Source organism: Diaporthe citri (genome assembly GCF_014595645.1).
Source record: "Diaporthe citri strain NFHF-8-4 chromosome Unknown scaffold_12, whole genome shotgun sequence".
In the NCBI taxonomy this organism is placed as follows: domain Eukaryota; kingdom Fungi; phylum Ascomycota; class Sordariomycetes; order Diaporthales; family Diaporthaceae; genus Diaporthe; species Diaporthe citri.
In genome coordinates, this window is record NW_025064857.1 from 1,492,206 (window position 1) to 1,517,179 (window position 24,974).

General features: G+C 56.5%; 9 protein-coding genes across 9 annotated transcripts; 3 read left to right on the forward strand and 6 right to left on the reverse strand.

The window, feature by feature from the left end:
• Window positions 1–2,435: 2,435 nt before the first annotated feature.
• INS49_004695 (uncharacterized protein) lies at window positions 2,436–2,699 on the forward strand (the record flags this gene model as incomplete). The annotated part of the gene is made up of 1 exon (XM_043165483.1): window positions 2,436–2,699. The coding sequence occupies one exon, from the start codon at window positions 2,436–2,438 to the stop codon at window positions 2,697–2,699; it is 264 nt and encodes an 87-aa protein (XP_043018198.1).
• Window positions 2,700–5,572: 2,873 nt separating this feature from the next.
• On the reverse strand, window positions 5,573–6,872 carry INS49_004696 (uncharacterized protein; the record flags this gene model as incomplete). Its single annotated transcript, XM_043165484.1, has 2 exons — window positions 5,573–6,696; window positions 6,770–6,872. The coding sequence occupies 2 exons, from the start codon at window positions 6,870–6,872 to the stop codon at window positions 5,573–5,575; spliced, it is 1,227 nt and encodes a 408-aa protein (XP_043018199.1).
• Window positions 6,873–7,533: 661 nt separating this feature from the next.
• On the reverse strand, window positions 7,534–8,576 carry INS49_004697 (uncharacterized protein; the record flags this gene model as incomplete). Its single annotated transcript, XM_043165485.1, has 2 exons — window positions 7,534–7,700; window positions 8,471–8,576. 2 exons carry the CDS (start codon window positions 8,574–8,576, stop codon window positions 7,534–7,536), a joined length of 273 nt encoding a protein of 90 aa, XP_043018200.1.
• Window positions 8,577–9,246: 670 nt separating this feature from the next.
• INS49_004698 (uncharacterized protein) lies at window positions 9,247–13,169 on the forward strand (the record flags this gene model as incomplete). The annotated part of the gene is made up of 3 exons (XM_043165486.1): window positions 9,247–9,326; window positions 9,414–9,712; window positions 9,781–13,169. The coding sequence occupies 3 exons, from the start codon at window positions 9,247–9,249 to the stop codon at window positions 13,167–13,169; spliced, it is 3,768 nt and encodes a 1,255-aa protein (XP_043018201.1).
• Window positions 13,170–13,810: 641 nt separating this feature from the next.
• On the reverse strand, window positions 13,811–14,151 carry INS49_004699 (uncharacterized protein; the record flags this gene model as incomplete). The annotated part of the gene is made up of 2 exons (XM_043165487.1): window positions 13,811–13,814; window positions 13,913–14,151. The coding sequence occupies 2 exons, from the start codon at window positions 14,149–14,151 to the stop codon at window positions 13,811–13,813; spliced, it is 243 nt and encodes an 80-aa protein (XP_043018202.1).
• A 677-nt stretch (window positions 14,152–14,828) lies between these two features.
• On the reverse strand, window positions 14,829–16,198 carry INS49_004700 (uncharacterized protein; the record flags this gene model as incomplete). The annotated part of the gene is made up of 3 exons (XM_043165488.1): window positions 14,829–15,591; window positions 15,706–16,024; window positions 16,087–16,198. 3 exons carry the CDS (start codon window positions 16,196–16,198, stop codon window positions 14,829–14,831), a joined length of 1,194 nt encoding a protein of 397 aa, XP_043018203.1.
• Window positions 16,199–18,290: 2,092 nt separating this feature from the next.
• On the reverse strand, window positions 18,291–21,015 carry INS49_004701 (uncharacterized protein; the record flags this gene model as incomplete). Its single annotated transcript, XM_043165489.1, has 6 exons — window positions 18,291–18,878; window positions 18,987–19,146; window positions 19,221–19,695; window positions 19,939–20,204; window positions 20,392–20,781; window positions 20,876–21,015. The coding sequence occupies 6 exons, from the start codon at window positions 21,013–21,015 to the stop codon at window positions 18,291–18,293; spliced, it is 2,019 nt and encodes a 672-aa protein (XP_043018204.1).
• A 600-nt stretch (window positions 21,016–21,615) lies between these two features.
• Window positions 21,616–22,931, forward strand: INS49_004702 (uncharacterized protein; the record flags this gene model as incomplete). Its single annotated transcript, XM_043165490.1, has 2 exons — window positions 21,616–21,994; window positions 22,078–22,931. The coding sequence occupies 2 exons, from the start codon at window positions 21,616–21,618 to the stop codon at window positions 22,929–22,931; spliced, it is 1,233 nt and encodes a 410-aa protein (XP_043018205.1).
• A 606-nt stretch (window positions 22,932–23,537) lies between these two features.
• INS49_004703 (uncharacterized protein) lies at window positions 23,538–24,629 on the reverse strand (the record flags this gene model as incomplete). Its single annotated transcript, XM_043165491.1, has 1 exon — window positions 23,538–24,629. One exon carries the CDS (start codon window positions 24,627–24,629, stop codon window positions 23,538–23,540), a length of 1,092 nt encoding a protein of 363 aa, XP_043018206.1.
• Between the last annotated feature and the right edge of the window lie 345 nt (window positions 24,630–24,974).

Consider the following 24,974-nt stretch of genomic DNA (forward strand, 5'->3'; position numbering starts at 1 on the left):
GCTCCGACTATAACGATTTCAGCGGAGAGCCATACGCATGATCAAAGCGTTTTGTGATACTGCATATAGTGACACATTAGTCCCGGATTCTCTTACGACAGTGTTTCCTCTCTTCCAAACACGCCGATAGAAGCAAGTCTGGATCGAGAGCATCACGGGCTGTCTCAGGCATCTCGAGGTACAGATAATGGCAGCAAAACAGCGACCTAACGAGACAGTGCATGTGCACGACTGCCCTCTTGTCGCTCTTCCCTTTGCTCCTGGTACCGATCCCCGGCGACAGCACCAGACTTCCTCTTGGCCGGCCTGAAAGCTCATGTGCCAACATGTCGAATACTAACCTGATTTCTCACGGAGCTGCTATTCGCCTCGGCGTGCTTGATGCATAAGCCAAAGTCTATAGTATCGATCGTACTCGCACCTTAGTGCATGCACTATGAAACTTTCTTGTGTCATTCATCTGACATGTGCACAATTCTCTCGAGTGCGGCTAAACGAGTTGAGCCACTTTTTCCTTCTTTTTCTAGCCCGAATGAAATGGCAGGAAAGGCGATTTGATCCTAGGTTGAGTCAGATTTTTCACTGCAAGCGGGCTCCTGATTCAAATCGTCTTGCAAGCCACTGCTAGTCACAAGCCATCTTTTTCCCAGATTGCCATCTTCCCTGAGGACATGGAAGGCACCCCGACGAGTTTCGTGGCTCAGCCGGCAAACTGTGGGTCGCAGAGAAACGGAGGGAATTTCTGTGAAGTTGCATTCTCGAGCGGATTTGATGGGTTTCGGCGGGCTTCGACCTCGTCCAATTATTCTCCGACCAAAATGTTGCCATCTCCAGCGCCGGGTGGAGTTTTGGCCGAGAGCTTACCATTCATGTCCCACCAGTAGAAGTCTTCTGAGGTTTCCAGAAGTCCCTGCATGATCTGGCCGAGGGGCTCCTCTGAATATACCCACCACAGCAAGACGCTCCACCGTAAAACATCAGCGTGACAGCTCGAGATTATCTAAGCTCGACCGTGGTGAACGAGTTGGCTGGGGCCGGAGGGCCCATCTGGAGCAGAGGCTGCCGTGCAAGCCTCACTCTACTCACTTGTATGACTCCCTCGCTGCTGAGTCCCGGCCGTCAGGTGAGAGTCATGAGGCTATGACGCCCCGAGTTGTCGATCGATCCGTGCGGCGAGTGCCTGACGTAAATATGTCGACGCGCCACGAAAGAGATCAGGCTAGTCGATGGTAACTGCCGTGCTGCTGCACCACTGTATTTTCGCAGACGACAGTGTGATGAGGCACGGGCCTGGAGGGACAAGCCATCGTGGGGAACAGAGCACTGGCGTGATCAGGTGAACTCGCAGCAGGCATCTGCCCAATATTTGTGGAAATGCAATTGCGGGCAACTCCAGGTGCCAGGGCGACTGGTGGGCGCCAGGAGGGAAAAGGGGGCGTGTGCTGGTGGGAGGAGAGGGAGGCACCACTCGAGGAGCAACGAGAAGGCGGCGAATGAGTCAAGACGCTTCTCGTGTTAGCGTGCACGAATTGTGGGAGGACGGGGCGAGCAGAAGGTTTCTGCACCTGCACACCACCTCCAAAAAAAAAAAAACTCGGTCGTGCGTCCACCGTCCGCAGGCATCGTGAGCTCCAGCCTCATCAGATTTTCTTTCGTGCGAGTGTGCACCGTGACAAAGTCGCCACCGGGAACCCTGTCGCGCGGACGGCTCCCTGTGTTCTGGCACCACGGGGGTGACCAGATTTGAATCGGCGCCAAGCGGACTTCTCCATGGGCCGGCTTGCTTGGCTGGCTGCTTGGCTGATGTGCTCCGTCCTCAAACGCCGACCTGGTTCTGTCCGGACTGCCGGGCTCCCTCTGGTCACGACCACAACAACAACAGAAGTCTCTGCGGCCGGTGAGTCGTGACAGACCAGATGGTGTGTTCTAGGCCGTCCGAGTTCGCGCACATCTCATGGGGCGACGAGGGGTGCAGACGCCCTCCTAGTGGGTGTCGTCTGAGGGGAGCTCCATCGTATGATCGATAGCGGCTCGCTGGTTTCATTCCGCGACGTGTCCGGCTCAGCAATGCATCGGGTGGGGCGGGTGACAGGCGCCCGAACAGTGGAATCTCGTCGAGCTCGGCTCGAATCTAGATTCCAGACATCGTGATTCCCTTGGGTAATGCCTTTGACGGGCACTCACCTATTTAGCCCGCGCCTCCCGTCTCCCTCTCTGTCTGTCTGTGAAATCCTCATCCTCAGCCCATATACCAACAGACCAAACATCAACACACACAAAACCAACCAACAAATAAACAAGACAACAACCCCAAGCTGCTCGCCCTCCAGACTCCCCCAGGCTCCACACCAGCTGCACTCCAGCCTCTAGTCCGGCCTATCGACCTTACACCAGTCCCACCAACTTCCCAGTTCCCAGTCTTCCAGAAGTACTCAATGGCTTCCCCGTACTCCACCATGCAGATCGCCGGCGTCCCTGCCGCAGCTGCCATCACCCCCAACGCCGCCCTGCGCACCCAGGCCCAGGCAGCGCTGGCACAGCTCGCCGAGGACTTCGCCGTCCTCGAGGACTCGGACCCCGTGAGCGCCTTCGAGGTCGCCCGCACCCCGATGCGCCGCCGCGGCGGCACCCTGCGCCCGGGCAACTTCGAGTACCCTTCCTTCAGGCAGGGCCGCATGCCCGGCGCCGTCTGCGGTTGAACAAACCACACCAGCATATGGCCATCAAATTCCTTCATGGTGGCCATGAGAAACACGAACTACGCGCGCCGCGTCGAGTGAGTGAATCGTCCCCGTCCGGGGGAGACGATTCAAACTCAATAGGCTCGACGCCAACCCCAGCCGGACGTGAGCATTCTCCGTCTTTGTGCTGCTTCAAAACGCACCATGGCAAGCAATCATCATTCATCACAGCATGAGCTTCGCCAATGGGAAAAACCACCCCGCCGTCAGCTACTGGCGTCCTGAGTCCAAGAGAGAGGACAACAGGAGGCACGACAGGGGCCAGAAAACAATTGGGCAATTCGAGAAGGGAGGAACCAACTGCGCCGACACACAGCGGTGACATCGCATCGTCGGGGCATGGCTCCGGGCTCGCCACCAGGGGCGAGTACCATTTGAGTGGGGGAGCAAGGCAATGCACAATTGCCTGAACATTTAGATTCTAGATAGATGGCAAATCGTGACGTGCAAAACGTCTGAGCGAGGCTTTGCTGCACCAAGCATAACACCACACAATCAAATCAGAAATGATACAACCATTCAATCATCATCTCAGTTCCAGACCCAAATGTCCTCAGAGCCTGCGTGACGTGTCCCGTTTCTATTCTAAATTGCTGCCGATCCTGACCTGCTAATGATCTATGAGAGTGAACCACGACCACAAGCACAGAAAAAACCGGGCTCTGCGCTGATCCGGAGCTCCCCAGCTGGGAACCTCATCTCGATACCACCCCCCCCCCCCCCGATCAGCACTGCTGTTGCATTGCCCGGTATGCCTCGGCCCTCGCCTGCGTCGAAACAAATCTGTGAGGCGAGGCGAGGCCGTGCGGGCTAGGTGTGGGCGGGCGACAGCTCTCCCCGCGCTGATCGTCGACCGAGTAATGTGCTCTCTGCTGCTTGCTGCATGAGTGTCCCCTGTTGACCGTGCATACGTGTGAGCTTTGCTGCTGAGCACACAGCCACCTACTTGTGGGCTGTTTGGACTTGGTCGAGGTAGGGCGAGGGCCGCGTAATGTCGGCCCAGATCATGGTGAAGCCAGATGTCTCCCCGTTGCAGGATGCTACTGCATCATGCACACCTGCCGTCCTTGCAACACGCGATTTGATCGTCTGAACCATCAGAACCGGATTGTTGTGATGCTGTTGCTGCTCTTAGTGCTTCCGGACCCAACGTTTCGAAGAATGAGAAGCCTGGGTCGTCTTTTCCGATCTGCAGCTTGAGTAGAGTTGTGGGTAAGAGAAGACATGGCGGTTGACCTTTGGCAGGAGTCCAGACTCTAATGACTCTAGACTACTCTTTCATTGACTTGCCAACACTGAGGACGCTCGCAATCCCAAGCACTCCACACACACACATACACACACACACACACGCACGTTCTTTAACCCTACCAGCGTCTGCTACAGGCAATCACCTGTAGACTCCGGGCGCAGTATTGTAAATTGTCGAAGGAGCAACTGCGCTCAAAATGGTAGACCCGTCTCAACCAAGCTAATAAAGCCCTTGCTTCTTTTTGAAACCGCAACCGAGGGTTATGTAGAGTTGGAGAAGTGTCGGTTTAGACAAGACACTAAGTCACGTTCTCTTCAATGTTGTGTCTCGGCCACCCACACCAAGAACACTTACCAGCTTAGAGAAGCAACCATACTTGCTACTTACTTGACTTTTTATCTAAGCTTTCGAGGACTCTTGAGGCATCTCGGCAGGCGCTGGAGAGTCGCTGGACACTGATTGCCGCAACTCTTGAAGCGTTTACCAGTCAATATTGACTCCATGTCATTGGCGTCAACTTCTCATTCAACCTCATAGACCGTACATAACAAAGTGTCCTAGTCTTCCTCTAGCCCTCGACATCGGTCAACTCATGTCTATTCTTTTCTTGTCTTCCTGTGTCTGCCAAAGGGTGGCAGTATCGAGCAGCTACACAGTAGCACTAGGTGCCAAGGGTGGTGGGGAGGAAGCGCAACCTGGCATGGTAGACAGTTGCCTGGCGAATCCGAACAGCGGCTCGAGCAGCCAGGCTGCCTTGACCGGTCAGCGACCCGCCAGTCTCCAACCATCGTGAAGTGGAGCGGCAAGTACGACAGCTCAACAGAAAAAAGGAAGCATGCATGCAGGCATGAAGGTCTGGGCTCTCTCCTTCGTGTTTGCTACAGTGGGGCTCCCCATGCGCGGGGTTCCGCCAGGCCCGCCCGGCTTGCCGTTTTGAGAGAGCTTGCTCGAGAGAGAGAGAGAGAGAGAGAGAGAGCCTCAGAGCTTCCTCACCTGCAGGCACACATGCACCTGCAGCCAGCTCTCCCCGCTGCCCCGTTGCTGCGTGAGTCGTTTCAGGGCCCCACCGCGGCCACAGGCAGGGCGGTGGAGGGGTTATGCTGTATCCTGGCCGCCCGCCCGCCTGCCCGCCCGCCTGTAAGGGAGCCGCCCGCCCCATACTCCCTCCCCACAGCAGGGTGTCATGCGAGGCTTTCTAGACCTCCCAGACCTCTTGGTATTGACCTCGTGTGGCAGATCCCAGAGCTATTGTAGGACGTGATCGTCGGTGCTGATAAAGTCTATGCTGCTGCTGTGAACCCTGTAAGGGTGAGAGTGAAGGAAAGACCCCACATCGTCGGCCGGAACACGGTTGGCTGCGAGCTCTTCGTCGCAGAGTTGGGCGAGTTGCCCGTCTGCCCCCCCCCCCCCCCCCCGAGCACACCATTATGCGCCTTCTCGTATGTTCTCACGATTCTTGCAGGACACCTGTTAGGAGAAATGCCGCTCTAGGAGACACGCAAGGCCATGCATGAATCGAGATCACTGGACCACACGGATGCAGCTTTGACGATCCGGGGGCTGTAACTCGGGAGGACAATCACAGCCCAAGAGATGGCAGCAAGTCGCCGTAGACTGCCCGCTCCAGCTCGTCCCACACTCTTGACACGGCGGCGTCCGGATGTGGCAGGATGTTGGTGAACAAGGTCGCCGCAATTCCGGACACTGGGTCGATGAACCAGTGCCCGTTGCAGAGCCCTGCCCACATCATGCTGCCCTTCTTCCTCTTGCCAGGCTCGTCTTCCATGTTGATGACACCGCTAATGCCATGATCCAACGCCATGCCCTTGCTGAAGTCGGGCACCAGGCCGTCGTGGAACGAATCCGTCAGGAACTTCAGCCACCGCCTCTGCTCCTCCGTCAGCTGCGGTCTCACCATCTCCTCCACGGTCGCCTTCTTCAGGAGCGCACCCTCTTCGCCGCCAGCCAGAGACCCCAGCAGGGCCTGGAGCAGCTTCGCGTAGTCCGCAGCCGTGGTGTACAGCCCGCCGCCGCCGCTCTCGACGTCCCCGTCCTTGAGCGCGGGGAACGGGTCCTCCCCAGCAGCCAGCTCCCCCGTGCCGGCGTCCCGCCGCGACGACGGCACGGTCCTGTCCCGCACGTGAGGCAGCGCGTCCCTCCGGAACGTGGAGTCCCCCATGCCCAGCGGCCCGAAGAGGTTCTCCGCCATGTAGCCCCCAAGCGCCCTGCCCGAGACGCTCTCGACGACCTGCCCGGCCCAGTCGACCGCGGTGCCGTAGTACCACCCGCCCCCCGGCGGGAACTTGAGCGGCACCTCCCACGCGCCCACGGTGCCGCGGAGCTCCTCGCCGGGCGCGCGGCCGGCGTGCCTGGCCCACCGCGCGTAGTCCGGGTCCCCGCCCGCGTACCCGAGCCCGGCCGTGTGCGTGAGGAGGTGCCGCAGCGTGATGGGCGCGGTGTTGTCCTCGAGGAAGGGTATGTCCGCGCCCACGAAGCCGCGGAGCACGGGGAGCCGGCCCAGCGCCGGCACCAGGGGCCGCACGTCGTCGTCCAGCCCGACTTGCCCGCGCTCCACGAGCTGCATCGCGGCCGCGGCCGTGGCGAGCTTGGTCATGGACGCGACCCAGGTGAAGGATGATGGTGAGAACCTGGGCGAGTCTCGGGGTGGGGCTGTGCGCCCTGCTGAGCCTTGGTAGATTATTCCTGGGGTGCTTCCTGTCAGTGAATGCGGACTCGAGCCTAGAGCGGATGTAGTGGGAGGGGATGGGGTCCTCACCGTCCTTGTTTACGACGACGAAGGCCGCGCCGAGGAGCTCATCCTTCGTTGTCTTAGCCCCCTCTGCTACGCAGGCGTCGAGGATTTCGTCTAGCTTCTCCATCCTGAAGTCTCGGCTATGTTGCAGGTGACGTCCTATGTTGTGGACACCGAGCGAGGTGAGCTGACTCTAATTCTATTGGGCGTAAGTGATGATGGTTCGTTGTGTGACGGGACGTCGATGTGCGGAAATGTCGGTCCGCTAGGCCGTAATACTCCTCGGAATGTGCATCGAAAGCAGCTATTCTTAATCCGGAATGTGCACATTGTGGAGCAATTAAAGAAGTCCTCCGGTAGTTGAGAGATGTGTCTGCATGTTGTGATTGTTTGTACATATCGTTACAATTCCATGATTGTAAAGCATTGGGTCTGTGCCCCTCAAGTGCCTCCTAGTGAACGCCAGCCGTAATGCAAGGATGCTTTCTGGCCTTCTGCTCTTCGTTGAGAAGTGCCAGACGCAGTCCCATTTCATTTGTCCATAGTGTGCCACGCCGGACTCCAACCGATGTTGACCTGATCCCTCCTCCGTCAGAGCGAATGCTTCCTGGCACGTGGCGGCTTGGCCGTCGAAGAAGTCGCATTGCGATACCCCGGGGCACAAGACCCATTGGGCTCTTCTTCGTCGTGGACGCCGTCCGCTTGTGATTCCTCTTCTTCCAGCCGATTCTTGCGAAGCCAGCCGTCGAACCAATGCCCGAATCTGCGCAAGGACTTGCGCGTGTTGTTTATTTCTTCTTCGTGTTGCCCTCGAGGTACTTCTTGAATCTTGAAAGATGGTAGTTGATGTTGTTCTGCTTCTTAGGCGGTGGCTTTGGTCCGTCCATGCATTCGCGTAATGCTTGCTCGATGACAGCGCACCCGGCCGCTGCATATCCTGCTGACGCCCAGCACGCTATAAGATGACCATCGTTAGCAGAGTGGCTTTGACTGAGATGCAGCTTCAGTACCAAATACAGCCGGACACTTGTCCGAGAGTCCCTTGCTTCTTCGGCAGTGTTCATTGAAGCCTCTGCAGCCTTGCTGGCCACCAAGACGTCTCCATTTGCTACTTGGCATGACCTGCTCGGATGTTCTAAGGTTTTGACCACTGGAACAATGTGTTGTGGCCAGCTCCTCCGCCTGAAACGACTGCGCGTCGGATAGCCGTTGTTCCTAGCGATGTCATACCGAGCGGACCCCTTCGGCCTGCCCAAAGATGCCTCCTGAGAGATCCAGCGCAGGGCTGGCTGTGGAAACTCCGTGCGCGTAAGAGCCTGGACAGCGCTCCATCCTGCCCTCCACCGGCAGTACCACTTGTGCCATGACTTTCTGACTTCGAGCCCTGCTTCGGGATATGCGCTTCAAAAGCTGAACAGGCGCAGGCGCTGGAATTGCCATTTTGAAGTCCGGGTTTCAAGTCCATTGCCCTCCAGTCTTCTGCCATCGTTTGCCCATCTCCCATGCAATCTTGCGCCGGTGGTGTAAATAATCGACCCGACGTTTCCCGTGCTTCTTTTCTTCTGCTCTCCTATCCCAGCCGGAACTCGTTGTGCCCAGGCCATGGCGTCTCGCCACCAGAAGGTCCGCCCAAATTGTATTGCCACTCGACTTCGAGTCCACTGCCGAAGGGCCGGGCAAATCCAGAAAGCAGTATGCGCGGATTCTCCAGTCTTGATCACTTACCCAGCACTGAAGACATGATCGGCACACATGGGTTGCCCTCCTGTTTATTCGGATTCCTCACTCGCAGAACCCTCACGGGGGGCAAGCGGATGGGCTTTTTGACCATGATGGATGCGACCGACTGCGACTTTGCCCGGCGAGGGCGTCAATTTCGGGTGGATGTGGCTCGCAGTTGGGTATGTAGCGGTCCTTTGTAGCAGTCGAGGACCGGATCGTACGTCTTGTGAGGAGCGCCTCGGGAATGGCAAGGTGGTCGTCAGGATGCGCGCTCGGAGTGGTCGTCGTGTCGAGGTTGGAGCTTAGATGTCGAGCTTCTGATTGAATTGACAGCCAAAGTTTTAGATGGCCCGTGCACGCACTGCTCCTGGCACGCTTTGCCTGCCCCCGCCCATGCGCTCAATTGCCCCACACAGGCCGGCCAGCTGTCTGCTTGCTCATTGGCGCTGGCCCCCAAGTAAACATTGAAAATCCCCGACCGGTTTCCTGGACCACCACCCGCTCCCCAAGGCCGATCTGACTTCACAGGTGTGACAATCCCAGCACCACCAAGCGCGACTCGACCCGACCCGACCATCGCGCATCGCGACAACAAACTGCATCTTTGCGAATCGAATACAAAACTTCACCAGAAGGCTATTCTTTGACTCGAAGCACTTCCAATCGATCAAATACTCGTTTCTCGACCGGGTTTCCCGAGTCGTTTACCCCCTCCAAGACTTTGTTTACTTTGAACCGACCAGCTGATCGCAGCACCAACCAAACTTGTGCGCGCCAACATGACGCGCAAGACCACCGGGGCCAACGAGGCCTGGGAGGACTCCGCCTCTCGAGGCGAGATGAACTGGCTCAAAGACACGTAAGTTTGTCGTTTTCCTTCCCTTCGCGCGTCAATTGATTCACTATTCGTCACGCGCAATTGCTCACGCCTCGCGCCGCCGTCTAGGGCCTTTGTTGCGGCCGACTGTTTCCTGCCTCCAAGCAACTACCAGCCCCACACCTGGGAGCGAATTGCCGTCCCTCCTGCGACCTCGAGCCACGGAAGGGGACGCATATACAAGCGCGTCCCTGGCAGAAGTGTGGACGTCAAATACAATGTTGTCGCGGCCGAGCTCGACAGCCAAGGCTTCGACATGAGAAAGCGTGTGAGGATGACGAACCACAAGAGCGCCTGGGGCTTGCACAGCTTCGACCCCAGGTATGAGACGGCAATGAACGTTCAGGATGAGATTGAAAAGGCCAGAGGTAGGTTATTTGGAGAGCATGCCCTCAATTTCCCATGTCACGCGATGTATTGCTAAGCATTGGGCTAGACCAGGTGAAGAGTGCCTACAAGCAGATTGCTCAGGACAACGACACCATCCGCAAGAATGCGCGCCCTGCGAAGCGGTCCACCTACGATCCATCCTCGTTGATGTGCACGCCCCGAAAGCGACACAATAGTCGCTGGCCTGTCACCCCTCCTACGTGGGAGGCCATGATCGCGGAGTGGCAACCACTCATCGTCTTCGAGATTGACATTTCCGAAATTGACGACCCTGCATTCTGGGAGCAGGAGAATGCAATGGCCCTGCAACAGCACGAGCAGAACGTGCAACGACTCACTGGAAAGCGGTCCAAGAAACGTCGCAGCATTGTGCAGCGTCCCTCGCTGAGCACCATCTCGGAGGAGCGTAAGGAGCCCTCGGGAGTGCCAGCCAAGTATCGCCCAATGTACAGCGCACCTTCAAAGAGGTGGGCTGCTGCCGCAGAGAAGTATTTCACCATTACGGCCACGCCGACAGGAGTCACCGTCGACGACGCAGAGGGAGACGAAAGCTCCAGCGAGTCTTCAGAGATTGAGATCACCAACCACCGCGGCCAGTTCCGTGTCCCTTCGTCCCCTCTGTCCTCTCGATCCGCCACCACCGCTGCTTCCAATCGTGACACTCAAGGCCCTGTCGAGGTCACCAACGAGCGCGGCCGATTCCGTGTCCCCTCGTCACCTTTGTCTTCCCGGTCCGCCTCCACCACTGCTTCCAATCGCAAGCGCAGGGCCCAGAACGACGACATCGACCAGCGATGCCCGGTCCGCCGCCGATCCTTGGCCCGCGAATCCTCGCCCTCGCCGACCAGACCTACCACCGATAGCACTGCTGTCGCTGTGTTTGACCAGCCCACGCCCAAAGTGCACACCGAGCCAGAGCACGAGACTAAGAGACGTGTCTCTCTCGACAACGCACGACGCAGTGACAGACCACTCCAGATGACGGCCTTTAAGAAAGTCCGCACCTGGGCCGCCAGTACGTTCACCGGTCGTCGTCGCAGTTTTGCGGAGGTTATGGAGGAGCAGGAGGAGCAGGACAAGCGACCCCGTACGAGACGCCGACATACGCTCGACGTCGACGTGGGTAGAAACCCAGACATATTCGGACAGACAGCTGGCCGTGAGCAAGAGCTTCTTCCTCGCAGCGATGCCCTACGTTCCACAGCCCCTCAGACTACACTCCCTGGTCCCATCACACAGACAGAGACGCAGGCCGAGGATGCACCAACATCTCCGATCGAGAATGGAACCACCTCAATCGGCTCCGGTGCCGCCAAGAACATTGATGACGGAATGGGCAACCGTCTCAGTGGTACGGTCACCCTTGCAGCCCAAGAGGATTCCCTCTCGGAGGTGGACACTGAGTTTTCCATGGCACGGAATGCGAGCCACCAAGAGACAGCAGCTCCGCTGGAGGACTCAGCAACCCCTCATGTCAAGAAGACGGTCGGCATAGACTGGAACGCCATTACGAACGTCGATGATAAGATTAGAGATCTTCTCGATCGTAAGGCCGACCTAGTGTTCAACAAGGATATACCTGTTGGCAAAGATGATGACGGAGACACTCTTTTGTCGGACGGAGATGAGACGCAGCCCTTCGAGGAGAGTGTTCTCAACCGTATCATGAGTGTCCTCGAGTCTGATGAAGACGAAGATATCACAATGGGAGGCCCTGACTTCGACACTCTTGCGCCCAAACTGCACGTCGCCAACCCACCTGCAGCCGGTCCATTCATGGCTGACTCGCCTGTCGGCGATTCACCTGCCGCCGATTCACCAGTGCTTGACTCACCATTAGCCGATCTGCCCACAGCCATGGAAATGAGTGTTGACGAAGTATCCAACACCGCCATGGCTGATGTGCATGTTTCCGAAGAGCTCGCGGCCCTGCCACAGCCCGTTGAAGCCTCGGAACACGATGTTGCTACCACCACTGTTGAGTCCGCCGCCATGATTGATACACCCGTTCCCGAAGAGCTCGGGGCCACGTCGCAGCCTCTTGCAGTCTCGGATGACGGTTCTCATGCGGCCACCATTATCGAGCATACGGCCATAGGCGACACATCCATACCTGACGAGCCCCCGGCCATTCCACAATCCGCCGAGGCGCCATATCAGAACTTGGACGGAGCCACACCGGACGAGCCGATGCCAATTGCATCTACTTCTGATCAGCCCGTGACCACATCCCAATCTGATGAAGCGGGAGATCGCGCGTCCCATGCAGGCGAAGCTGCTATGCCCACGGCCCAGCCACAGACCGTCGAGGCACAGGATGGTGACCCCAACGATGACTCGCAGCTCGAGATGCTACACAGCTTCGTTCGCCGTGCTCAAATGAAGCCAAAGCGGAGGGAATCCATGACATTGTTCACCGGCTCGCCAAAGGCTCACGTCGACCCGAGCATAGCTCTCAAGAGCCCTCGGCAGCCGCTGGGACAGAAGGACGCCAACATGAGTCCGAGCCCAGGCAAGAAGCGCAAGCTAAAGGAGGTCGAAGAAGCTCCCTTGGACATGACGAAGACCAGCCGTCTCGTCAAGCCCGATCTCGAAGATACTATGCCACAACCCTTGCGCAAGAGGCGCAGAAAGGGATCAGAGAACGACTCTCCAGATGAAATTTTCAACCCAGACATGGCCATGTCACAGAGCCTCACACAGAGGGGATCTTCCGGAGGCCCGCGCCGCTCCAAGCGGGTTGCTACTACCAAGCCCGCTGAGCCCGTCACACCATCCCACATTCCTGTCAGGCTTCCGGGTTCCTTCGATGCGGACATGCCCGCCATCTCGACCGCCGGCCTCATGCAGCGAAAGACGGAGAAGGACCTCGCCACGTTGACGCGTACTAACACTCGCCGAAACAAGGGGCCCGCTCTTCCGGTCCCTGCCCGTCTCGCTGGCCTCTCCCTGCCAGCAGACGCCGCCGCCGATCCCTTCGTCTCCCCGGACAAGGCTGCTGGGCTCCGGGCCTCCCGGCGCGGGAAGTCTGTCCGCTGGGATGAGACCTTGGCTAGATTCCAAGGTGATGACGGCGGCAACCCTCCTGCTGCTGTCGCTGCTACTACCGCTGGAACCGCTGCGACTGCGGTTCCGGCAGTCGTCGAGGAGGCCACTACTCCTGGCCCTGTACCGGTCACTGCCCCGGCCACTTCCTCTGTTCCTGCCTCTGCTCCGCCCGAGTCGGAGAAGAAGAAGGCGCTTCGACCGCGCCCCTCGAGGCTGCCGGCCGCCGTGACGAAGACGGCGACGACACCGAAGACGGCGAAGACGCCCAAGCCGAAGGCGGCCGCGACCCCTTCGCGGGTGACGCCCACACCCACGAGGAGGTCGGGCGCCTTGGGGGCGCGGCTGGGGACCCCGGCTGCCAAGCGAAGGGGGAGTGCGAGGACCTGAGGGGGACGAAGAGGGGGAGGAGGAGGCTGACGATGATGACGAGAATGTTTGTTTTTCTGTTGTTTCTGTTGTTTATTCAATTGTTTGACTAGATACCCTGCCCTGAGTCGGCACCCTGCGAGGACATAGACGAATCGAAGAATGGTTCAAGTATCTCTACTATGCTTTCTTCGCGGCGTGAACTGTCCAGCTTGATCTGATGGTTGTACTAATAATTCACATACCTGCCACCAGCCTTCCGCTGTCAATTCCCATGCCTGGATGTCCGTAACATGAAATATCGAGCCAGTCTCCATCACTCAGGCTTGTCTGTAATGCATTGTGCCTGCCTCACGCAGACAGTCCAAAGACAATCACTTCTTGTGGAGGTATCCTGGCTGTCCAGCTCAGCAGGTTGTTGGATGGTCTAAGTGGCCAGGTCATCTGCTAGTATGTCTTGGCCCAGATTGAAGTTTTGCTGAACGGCTGACTGCGAGTACGAGGCATGAATTACAATATTAGTGGAACCCCATGTTACACAGCACACTTGTGCATGTCCCATCGATTCAAGGAAGGGACCGGCTCAAAATTGCACTCATTGGTTTCACTTAGTGTCATTGAGAGGGCAAATATTTTAAATAAAGAATTAAATTTGAATTAATCTACCTATGTGAGGCATGTTGACTGTCTATTAATCAAAAAAACCTAGCTGCCGAGCTACAAAAAGAGAAAAAAAGAGACTGCCGTTCAAGCAGCCTACCTACCTCCATCCACGGTAGTCAGGAGCGTAGTAGGGAGTCCAGCTGCCGGTAGCCGGACGCGGGATCCAGTTCATGATTCTGGAGTTGCCCCAGTATTGCTGCTGCGGGTTGATACGATAGGGCCCCTGATAGTTGTTGTTGAAGAGCCGGGGGTCGTAGCCTCCGTAGCTACGGCCCCAGCCGTTGTCCCGGTACCCGTTGCCGGACATCGTTGACCATGAGCTACTATGGGAAGAAGGCATGGTTGCTTACTTTTGGTGTGGAATTATTAGATGTTGATTATTTTTCTGTTGATGACTTGTGTCTTTTGCTTACTCTGCGTCTACAGTAGAGCGTTGAGTTGGGTTGAGAAATTGGGAAACCATTGGACAGAATGCCGGCTATTTATATCCGGGCCAGAAGGTGGTAGAACAACGCATTGTGATGTTGCTTTGGAGTTCCCACGGGTGACTTGCGTTGGAAGAGCAGTCATTGCGAATGGGTGCTACCAAAAATCATAAACTGAAGGCTTGTCACACTGCCAGGCTTCAATCAACAGTGATTTCGATGACTGGCTTCAGTCTGAGTTGCTTCAAGGACCGCGAGGACTTGATCCTGTGATAAAGATTTCTGTCTTGACGTGCTGCTGTTCCGGTCCAGGCACTTTCTGCCTGTCCTTGACTCCGCCGAGATAATTGCAGGAGGCTCGTGAGCGCCATATCTGAGTAAGGGTACTACGGGTTCTCGTGACATTCATGCAGTCTAGGGAGTCTCATCAACTATGCTACACTCTATCGATCCAGCGGCCAAATGTCAATAATCACCTCGATAAATCTTCCTGTCTATCTAAGACAGTACTAGAGTCTCCAAAAAAGAAAAGGGCACATTACAACAACCCAAAACCATCTCGTCCACTCTCGCCAACTAAAGGAAGCCCCACTTAGTTACCTCCGATCTGGAAGTCCGGGCCAACATCGATGTACCTCTTCGCCCGGCGCTCGCTGGGTGCCATGCGTTTGTTGTTGTTGTTCTTGCCACCGCCAAAGAGTGAAGCCAGGCCACCGCCACGTCCGGCACCGTTTCCACCACCATTTCCATTTCCACCCGTCGCACCGCCGCCGGCTTGGTTTCCTTGACCGCGACCGGCTCCGTTGCCTCCACGTCCGTTGCCTCCCGTCGCAGCTCCGGTGGCAGCACCGCCCGCGTTGTTGGTGTCACCTCCGGCGTTGTTCCCGGCGTTGGCGCCTCCTCGGTTTCCTCCCTTCTTGCCTTTTCCGTTGCCCGTGTTGGCATTACCGTTGCCCGTGTTGGCATTTCCATTTCCGCCGTTGTTGTTCCCGCCGGCGTCGGCCTCCTTGACCTGCTTGGCGATCTCCGTGTTGGTGTCCTGGGTGATCTGCGGGTCCGAGTCCAGGATGGCCTGGGCGATCTCGGGCCCCTGCTCGGGGACGGTGGCGGCGTTCTCGTTGCCCTGGATGGCGGCGGGGAGGTCCTGCTTGTTCTGGGCGATCTGGGCCATGATGCCCTCCAGCGTCTGGGCCGACTGGATGTTGGCCGGGTCGTTGTCTGCCGGCAGCGCCTTGGTGTCTGTCTGCTGGACGGCGATGCAGCCGCCGAAGTCCTGGGCGTTCTTGCAGCGGACGGTGCACACGTTTCCTTGGGATGAGCCTGTGCAGGCCATGTCCTGTGGCAGGGTGACCTCTCTGTGGGAGAAAATACTTGTTAGTGGCTGTATTATATGTCTGTCGTCATATAGCCCCGCAGATATATCTTCTGGCTCTAGAAGACTGTCTCCAAAACAACATAGGAATGCTCACATTTGCTGCTGCCCATTGCCCTGGGCATTACCCTGCTGAACATCCAATGGAGTCTGGCCACTTGTGCCGAGGGCGTTCGAGGTTGGGTCCAGGTCACAAGTGAATGGACCTTGGCCGGTCTCGTTGACAGTGTTGATAGTCATGGTCACCTTGCTGCCCTTGGTCACCTGAGTGACCTGGTTGGCTGCCAGGGCATTCTCGGTGTTTTCGCCGATATCGATGTTGCCTCCGACCATGGTACGACCACACTCGTTGACGACGTTGGCGGACAGTTCAGCGGCGGAGATGAAGTTGGCATCGGCAGGATCATCAGGGTTGACTATGGCTGGTCAGCTTGGGCTCGGATATCATTGAGGGATAAGTTGCCATGGAAAGTCAAACCTTGAAGACCAGTACTAGTCCCCTTGTCACCGACTGCCTTGACGATAACGCCCTGGGCGTTGGCCACAGCCAGCATGGCCGAGGTGAAGAGGACTCGAGTTACTGAACGCATCTTGTTCCGCCTGTTTCCCTATTCCTCCCAAAGAAAGAAAATATTACGATAGGACAAATGAATGGTACTGCTCAAAAAAGATATAAAACCCGGCGTTCGGAGGAGAATAACAGACCTGCTGGTTGAAGATTGAACAGACAGAAAAAAATGAGAGAAAGGAAAACCTGAGTGAGAGCCAGTTGATGAGATTGGAGTGTAGGCTTATTCACCCCAAGATTGACAGCGGCAGCCACGCCGCTTTTGCGATTTTGGGATGATCAAGTTGCAGGCATACAAACGCGCCAAGTGACACAGGCATGGATTGCTGCAAAGGGCCGTATAGCCACCATGCCTTGGTAGTCTGCTACGGCAGCCGTCGCAAGTGAGCCGCAAGTCGAACCCCCTGAGTGGGGCGTGGGCAGTGGGACAGGGGCCAGCGCGGGAGCGCCAAGGGGGGCGTGGGGAGGTGTAAGTGGATAGGGCTGCACAGGCGAGCTCTGCCCAGGCGAGCGCAGCCGCCCACGGTTCGTTTGTGGGAAAGCTTATGTGCAGGGTACACTGACAGAGTCAATGAACAGAGTCAGAAACGAACTTGAAGCCGGCATTGAGACGAGATGAAATCATGCCAGTGGGTTCGTTTTGGTTTGGCCTACGTCCTGTCGCGGACATTTCTCGGCTACCACCCTCCCTTGCTGCCCTGTCCCGCCCAGGACCCATGGCGAACATCGCTGCCACCCGCCGGCGGGAAGGGAAAATCATGATCTGTCGTTGCAAACACACTTGCGAATCCCAAGGCCGATCGCCGGTGCTTGACTGCCCTGCCACGGCCCTACAAGCCTTGCACCCCCTGCACGGAGCATTTTTACGAACAGGTGATTTCCTTCGATGTGAGACAGGGGCCCCTCGGTTCCGGACTTTCGACTACGTGCATACAGCCAAGCCAACAGGGCAACGCTGTAGTCGCCAACACGTCGTAAATACCGGTAGATGCCGAACTTGATTCCTAATAGGAGGATACGAAACCCCCTAGCCCTGTCTCGCCATACGGAACAGAGTTGAGTTGCAAGCTTCCCAGGAACGTCCTCTTGGCATTCAACTGATCGGGCGTACGGAGCCGCAATAATTACTCCGTGTAGGAGTTTAGCAGTATCCATCCGTTCAATGCTGTCAGAGCATCGGATCCATACCTCTGCGTTGCCAGATTGGCCACCGAGGTCCTCAGGTGCCGTCGGGCTTCCATCCTGAGCCCCTCCGTCTGTGGAGCCAGTTTCCCTTCCCGTACTCGTCTGATCAGAGAACTAGTTTCGTCTTGTCACCTGGCCTTGGCGTCTCGTCGGGGCGGCTGTCTACACGGATCTCAACTTCGTCCCATCAGCCGATGACGCGCTATCTGATCCAAAAGCCCGCAGTCAGTCCGGTAGTAGACTCGGTCGTCCATTCGCTGGTGTGCATGGAGCTATATATACGACGCAATTTGCAGGAAGAGAAACAACGCGCGTCGAGGCAGACGGGATATATACGCGGACTGTGGCAGACCTACACTCTCGGACCGGTCGACTGCTCTCCATGCGTGCGTACGGGGAAGGTTGGGGAAGACCTAAATGCCTCTGCAGCTGTGCCTGTCTCAGTGGAATTGGGAAAGAGTAGACAAGAAACAATATCGCTGCGTCACTCTTCCAGTGATGAGCTAAGAGCCGAGTTTGATATTCGGTGAAGCCCGGTATCGGGTCTGTAATCCCTCTGCTGCGCAGCATCGATCCTAAATTGCCAAATCTGGTCAATTAGAACTCGAGCGAGGTCGTGGGCAGAAATATTGGCAGTCGCTCGCTGACGTCTGCCCATCAAGCTCCGTGTGATGCTGCTTCGGAGCCACGCAAGGATCAGAAAGAACGAATCGCACGTGGAGAAGGGCAACATCAGTGTTTGGAACATATTCTGGTCCTCGCGTACTCGGGTCAATTTTGTTGCTGGATGTGGCTATTGACACTCTCAAGCCGTTCACTGTGCACAGTCCCCTTCCTTCGTCTGAACATGGATCTATTTTTGTGAACGCTGCCACGAGGTTGACAACTGGCACTCAGTCCACTGCGATCCCTCACAGCGCAGTACAGAGTCAGTCTCCTTGCGAATCCGGTCCGGCCGCGAACAGGCCATCGGTCCTCCTGCGCTTGGCCGGCGGCGAGGATGGAGTACCCAGCTCCACACTCAACTCGCGGTGTCCCGTAGGCGGGCAGCTGTCCGCATCACCCTCCAGTTTCCAAAAGCGGCCACGGATACGGTCAATGTCAAGCTCGACCAGGTTGCTGGGTCCGCACGATGTCAGGGGGAGGTCGAAAAGCAGACTCCAGTCACAAACGTCGTCGATGGCGAGCTTCTTCAGGATTCTCTCCGATCTTCGAGCACCGTAGGAAGAGAGATTAGGCCGCATCCGGAGGACCAGGATCGCCTCGCGGCCGTTGCACACCATTTCTGCGACCTCGAGGATGTGTCTGCCGTTTGGGATGGATAACGGTTCTCCTCCAGAGCTTGGGAGGTACTCGAGCACCAGGTCCCAGACGTCGTAGGAATCCTGTACCGGGACACTCCTCCTGTGCTCTTGGTACCGAGAAACCATCTGGAAGGGGTTAGCAATGATCCTGAACTTCCTCTTGGTCCCGTCAATCTCCACATCGACGCTGTGGTGCCGCTCGACGCCGTTTTCCTGTTTGCAACAATGCGTCCGAGTCAGAATTGGCTGCTCTCCTCTCACAGTCGTCGAGTTGGTAGCGTTTCTGAAGGGATGATAAAGACCGGAGAAAATTAAACCAACCTTGAAAAATAGAAGTTGACCAGTTTCTGAGGTCCACTCTCCTTCATCGGCGGTGGCCATCCGAGTTTGCAGGCCAAAAGCTGCGCCGAGGTCGAAGAACTCTTCAACGTCCATAGTGGTGGCATGGCAACATGCCGCCCCTTCCGCGATGCTCCATTTACTAATCGAAATCGTGTCAGCCAGATCTATGACCGCGGCGGAAAGGAGTGAGCCACGACACTTGGGAATACGCACGGCGCTAAGACGACGTCTAGTTGCTTCGCAACGACAATACAGGTGACATCGAAGCCTTGCTCGCAAAGCTTGTTGCACACATTCTGTATCTCACTTCTCAGATTCTGGCTGTTCGCGCTTCCTCCCGTGAGCAGGATCTTGAGCCTTCTCCCTGTCCTGGCCACGCGCCTGATGTTCTGGGTTGCCAGGTCGATAGATTCGCGGAACGCCGACTCCCACTGCTGCTTGAGTTGCTCGGCTGTGATTGAGACGGTATATGACGCCTTAGAATCGTTGTAGTAAGTCACTAAGTCGGCATGGAGTCGGTGTGGATTGTCGAAGTTGATCCTGGCCTTCGAGTTGAAGAAGCCGTCCAGGAGTTTCGACCTTATCACGTGGCGCCTGCTCTGCGGGAACCGTTTTGAGTTCCTGACCATGGCCTTGTCGATACAGTGGCCAATCCCAATCTCCCAGAGCTCATAGCCTCCTCGGACGCCTGTATTAATCGTCAGAAAGCCACTTGGTGAGTAAAGAACCAGGGGAGGACAAAGGCAGATCAGGTCAGCCCTCGCCATTATAAGCTTACCGAAGTCGCTTCCTGGTGGAGCATGGAATCTGGGCCTGCCGTCAGCAGAGCCCCAGTGGAGCTGGCTGTCAGAGCCTCCCTAGCTCAGGCATAATTAGCTTCAAAGAAATGGCGGGCTTGGGCAGCTCGAACGAAGTACCATGGAGTGTCCACCAAAGTCAAGGACCATGATCTCATTGCAGTCTCTCAATTCCCGAGGGTATTTGGAGATGAGATGCTGAGCCTGACACTGGGCCTCGAGGGCAAACATGGTCTCGACGCGTTCTGTGGACACTGTCTCGTCGAGTATGGGGCCCAGATACTCCTGGATGGGCGTCTCGCGCCTCGACCACGTCTGAGGGACGCACAGAGCAAGGGAGCGAAGCTTGACGCCAGTCGCTTTGCACTTGCCGAGGATGCGCTGGACGACTTTGTTGCTTCTCGGTGCGTTCGTGTCAGCGCTCGAAATAGTCAATAGGATTCAGGGTTGGCAGTCAAATATGAAAATTTGCAGCTTGTAGTGAAGGGACGCTGATGGAGAAGTTGGGGTTTCAGGGGCGGTGAGATAGAACGAAGAGACCCAGGTTAGGGCGTGAAGTCCGGAGTGAGCAAACGGAAAATTCATACAGGAAATTAAACAGAATAGCATCCAGTGCATCATCGAAGTCCTGTCTTGCGTTCTCGGAAGGCAGTGATTTGGAGTGGTCGTAAAGAGCTTTCGTGAACGGATGGCCATCGTCGTCTTGTGCTCTGAAGTAAGGGATCGCTTTGATCGAGATTGTCCTCTTTTTGACTTGAGAGTCGGCATCGTAGCCAACATGATAGGGAGGGCCGTCAAACGGGCAGCACTTCGATGGCCACTCGCCCCTCGTGGTTCGTCTGTCCCGGTCATCATCTTCTCTGAAGTCTTGGATGCGAAGAATGTTGACCACATTCCGTTTCCCTGTGACCTTGTCGATTTCCGCAACTGCTATAACGGCACGGGTGCCAGTACTTCCCGGATCGATCGCGGCATATCTGAGGACATGTTCTTGTAAGCTCCGGATTTTCCATAGCAAAATGAGAAAAATGGGATCTATCACGGATTAAGCCGCTGCTGGAGCTCACCTACCCTTCTCGTGTACCACCCTCGAGCTCTTCACTATCCGTAGGCGACAGCTCCAATCGATGAGGATGAACACTCATCTGCGGGTTCCTCTCACTCCGAAGGTCCAACAACGGACGGAGAACATAATCATCTAGAGAAGCCATGACGACCTTTCGGGTAAATGCCAGAGAAGAAGAGAAAATCGCTCGACACAATCGAGATGCAGGCGCTTGAAAGGCGGACACTGTGCCTGGGGAAGGAATTAAGTCTCAAAGTCAGAGCCCTCGCATGAGACTGCCCACAGCAGACCAGATATGCCAGAAGAAAGTAGCCATGGCCTCAGGCTGAAGCCAGCCCTAGTGTTTGCTCTCAGGCGGTCAGTCCGCAAGCCGCACCGATAGGCTGCAGCTGGGACAAAGACTCCAAGACAAACTCAAACAGACGACCACGTGCCTGACGTAGTTGCCCGTCAAGTTCTTGGGAAAAGATTGGCCGAAGCCTTCATGCTTGCAAGGGCCTCTCAAGGCTTATCATTTGATTCGTCACATATCAAACGTCTAGCAGACAAGATGCATGACCAAGTAAACCTGCAGAGCTTCCGTTTGGTTTGCCATTTCAATGCAGTCAATGTCCCCCTTCCCCAAACGTCCTCCTGACAACATCTTCAGCATTGAATCCGAAGCCTACATCACTCGACCCCTCTGAATTCGCATGGGAAGGCGTCTATGATTGCAACACATGATCGAATCGGTGAACCTCGAACAATGGCTGATCCCGAATTTCCAGCTCGGAAAAAGTCCAAACGAAAGCGATGGACTGTACTCCTTGACCCCGAAGAAGTGGTGGTGGAAATCATGAACGAGTTGCAAAGTTCAAGAGACGGCATCGACAAGAAGCTTGCAAAGTACAACGACTCTTTTATGAAAACTCAAAACGAGAAACGACAGCAATTCATCGAGTACTGTACGACACGGGTTCATGACCTTCCGAGCAGCGTGAGATCCACTGTTGCCACACAACTGCTTTCAAGCGAGGACTTTGCCGTAGAGATGAATTTCTCTGAGGTGCACACATCGAGCACAAATTCCTTGTTGACTTGGAGCTGTTCGGATGCTTCAATGTCCGACACCTCGTGGAGAATACGTGAGTCTACAAAAGCGTGCGGACCATGCAAGCCAATGATCTGATAGTCAACCGACCACTGACGATCAACTGTCATGACCCAGTGCTCCAACAACATGCCGAAGACGCTGCTGCGCCTTCACCACCACGGGCGGGAAAGCTTGCACGAACTACTCGATCAACAAGCAAAGGCTGTTCTCCGCCTACTCCATCATCGAACCAAATCGCAGAGCCCTCGGGCCACCCGTCATCGATAGCATTTTCCGAGGCTGGCATGGCCAGAGACGAACTCACAGAATATGAGGAAGGCGAAAAGGATATTCTCTCTATTTCAAAGGTCACAATTTCGAAGCATAGGAGAGTCAAGGCTCAGGAGAGTCTTGCTGTCCCTCCAATGCATGAGTCGACATGGACGAATGAACGACAAGCTCCTACCAGCCGGGAAACTTCAACGAAGACGTCCTCGTCCCGTGCCCGTCACTGGAGCCCAGAAGAGTGCGCCACCCTCAGAAAGCTTTGCCACGGAAAGGACGGGGCTCTTGACCAATACATCTCCCGCTTTTGGCAAGATGTGTCTTCCCAAATCCCTGGGCGTACACAAAGGGCCTGCTTCATGAAGTGGATGGAAATGAAACATGGACCGCGCAAGAGGAAGACCGCTGGCAGTTCTGGGACGCGGCATTCTGGTTCTTCCAAGACACGCTGGTCCGCAGAAGAAGTGCAGAAGTTTGCGCAGTGTTGTTCGCAGCCCGCCAAAGCTCGTGATTGGGCCAGAGTCGCGGCACAGTTTCCTGGGCGTACGGCCAATGCTTGTTATATGCAGTACAGGAAATTGAGAGCCACAAACCTCGAGGTCCCGAATGGGGTTCAATCTCAAGGCAGGCCAGTTTTTGGGCCTGAAGAGGTCCGCGATGAGTCGCAGCAGGGGGAACATGGCAACCCGGGAGGGGGAAGTTGACACCAACGAGAGCCCTGGCGGAGAGGACCCGGCAGTGCTGTGAGATGGACGCGCGAATGCTCGGCGAAGCGCAGAATCTCCACGTGGGAAGCTCCTTGGAAAATTCTCTTGCAGGTTGTCATTTTGGATGGTGTGAAGAGCACATGCCTTCAAGCATTCCAGCCTGGGCAGAAGTTGATTTCCGTGGTCACTACGAGACATTGAATTCCGCCATCCTCTCCAAGGCGCAGCACGTCCATAATTCGGTGAACTTGTGAATTGACGCATGACTGAGGACAATGAATATTATTCCTCTTGGCATCGTAACATCGTTCATTACAACATGCGCCGTCCACGCCCAACGGTCCGGACCGGCAGCTTCGCGAAGATACCTGGAGCACAACGTCTTCAAGTTCGGCCAAGTTCACAATCTAATTTACCAGAACTTAGAGTGATTTGAAGAGAAGAGAGAAACGAACTACGCTACGTCGGAACTAAACTAGGTATATGATATGCTTGCTTCCTTCCCAAAAACTTCATACACAGGCTGCTTTCACACATTACAATTCGGTCATGGTTGTCACATAATACGCATCGTCATGTCCGTCATCAAGCCGCCCCTCGGCATCACAGCTCCAACGCCCCCGAGGCCCAACACTTGCCAACCCAACAGGCAAGCAACGACTCTCTGGACTGCGGGCTCATGCTCGCGGCGACACGGGATAAGTCCAGCCTGCCCTCGGCGCTCTCGACAGCCACGACCCGGCCCTTGCCATCCTTCCACTCATACCCCTTGCTCCTCCCGCCAAGCCCCATCGCGCCGCGCCTCTTCTCGACCGAGAACATGAGCCGCCGGTTCCACTCGAACTCGGGCTGGTAGCCGTACCTCCCGGACAGCTTCGACTCGCCCTGCGCCTCGCGCTCGCGGTCGCTCTTGCGCGTCATGTACCAGAACTTGCACCCGCTCTTGCGCATGAACCCCTTCCCCATGCCGAGGAACCCCCCGCCCTCGAAGCGGATGAACCCTCTGCCCCGGCCGTGGTCGTGGTTCGGGTCGCGGTGCATCTCGACGCGCCACGAGGGGCCGAAGCCCAGCCCGGGGACGCCGAACCCGCCGATCAGCTGCATCACCTGCAGCAGGTACAGGGTGTGCTCCTCCTCGTAGCGGAGGAAGCGGCCCGAGGTGCGGTGGTCGCGGCTGAATGCCAGCGTGCGGCTCTCGAGGTGGTCCAGTTGCCGGATCCGCAGTTGGTATGGGCGGCCCGCCTTGCTGAGGCGGTTGTCGAGCTGGTAGGTTGGCGTCTGTGGTGAGGAGCCCGAGGATGAGTAGATGAGTGGTGAGTGCATCAGAAACGTTGCCGCGGTGGGGTCATGCCGTGAGTAGCCAGGTGGGATCGGCGGCCTCGGATGAAGCGGTACAGGCTCCGGGATGAATTCTTCTTGTGTTGGAGAGTAAGCTGGCGACCGAGGCTCCGGAAGGTCATATGGTGATGGTGACGGCACTGTGAGGAAGTTGCCGGATGAGACGGGCTGTGCCGTCGAGGGCCGGACGGGCGAGATGGGTGATGCCGGAGAGAGCGGTCCTCTGTTGGTGCGTGGTGATCTGCTGAGAGCATCTAGAAGGGTATTGTCGAGGCCAATGATGGGTAATGGCCCGCCGGATGATGTTGAAGGCCTGCGACCGTCATGGTTCATGGCTGATTCGTCGACGGTTGACATGGAGAATGGCCTCAGCCTCACGGCACTCGTCCGTGTCCGCGGGCGTGGGCTCTCTGAATCCTCTCTCGGCGGCGCCCATGTTACTCGCGGCGGGGGTGTGAAGCCCCCACTGCAGAGCCTCATTATATGAGGGGAGCTGAGGCGGATTTGATTCTACAGCTGCAGTCATCTCATCCCGCAGTGCTGTGTGGGTTTTTTTGCTTTCTTGGTCGGTTAGTGAACCAGATTATTGTTGTTGTTGTTGTTGTTGTCGTCGAATTGTCCTCAAATACAGTCGGAGACGCGAACACGTTACATCGCCCAGCGAGATCGAGATATTACTAGCAGCAGCAGCAGCAGGGACGA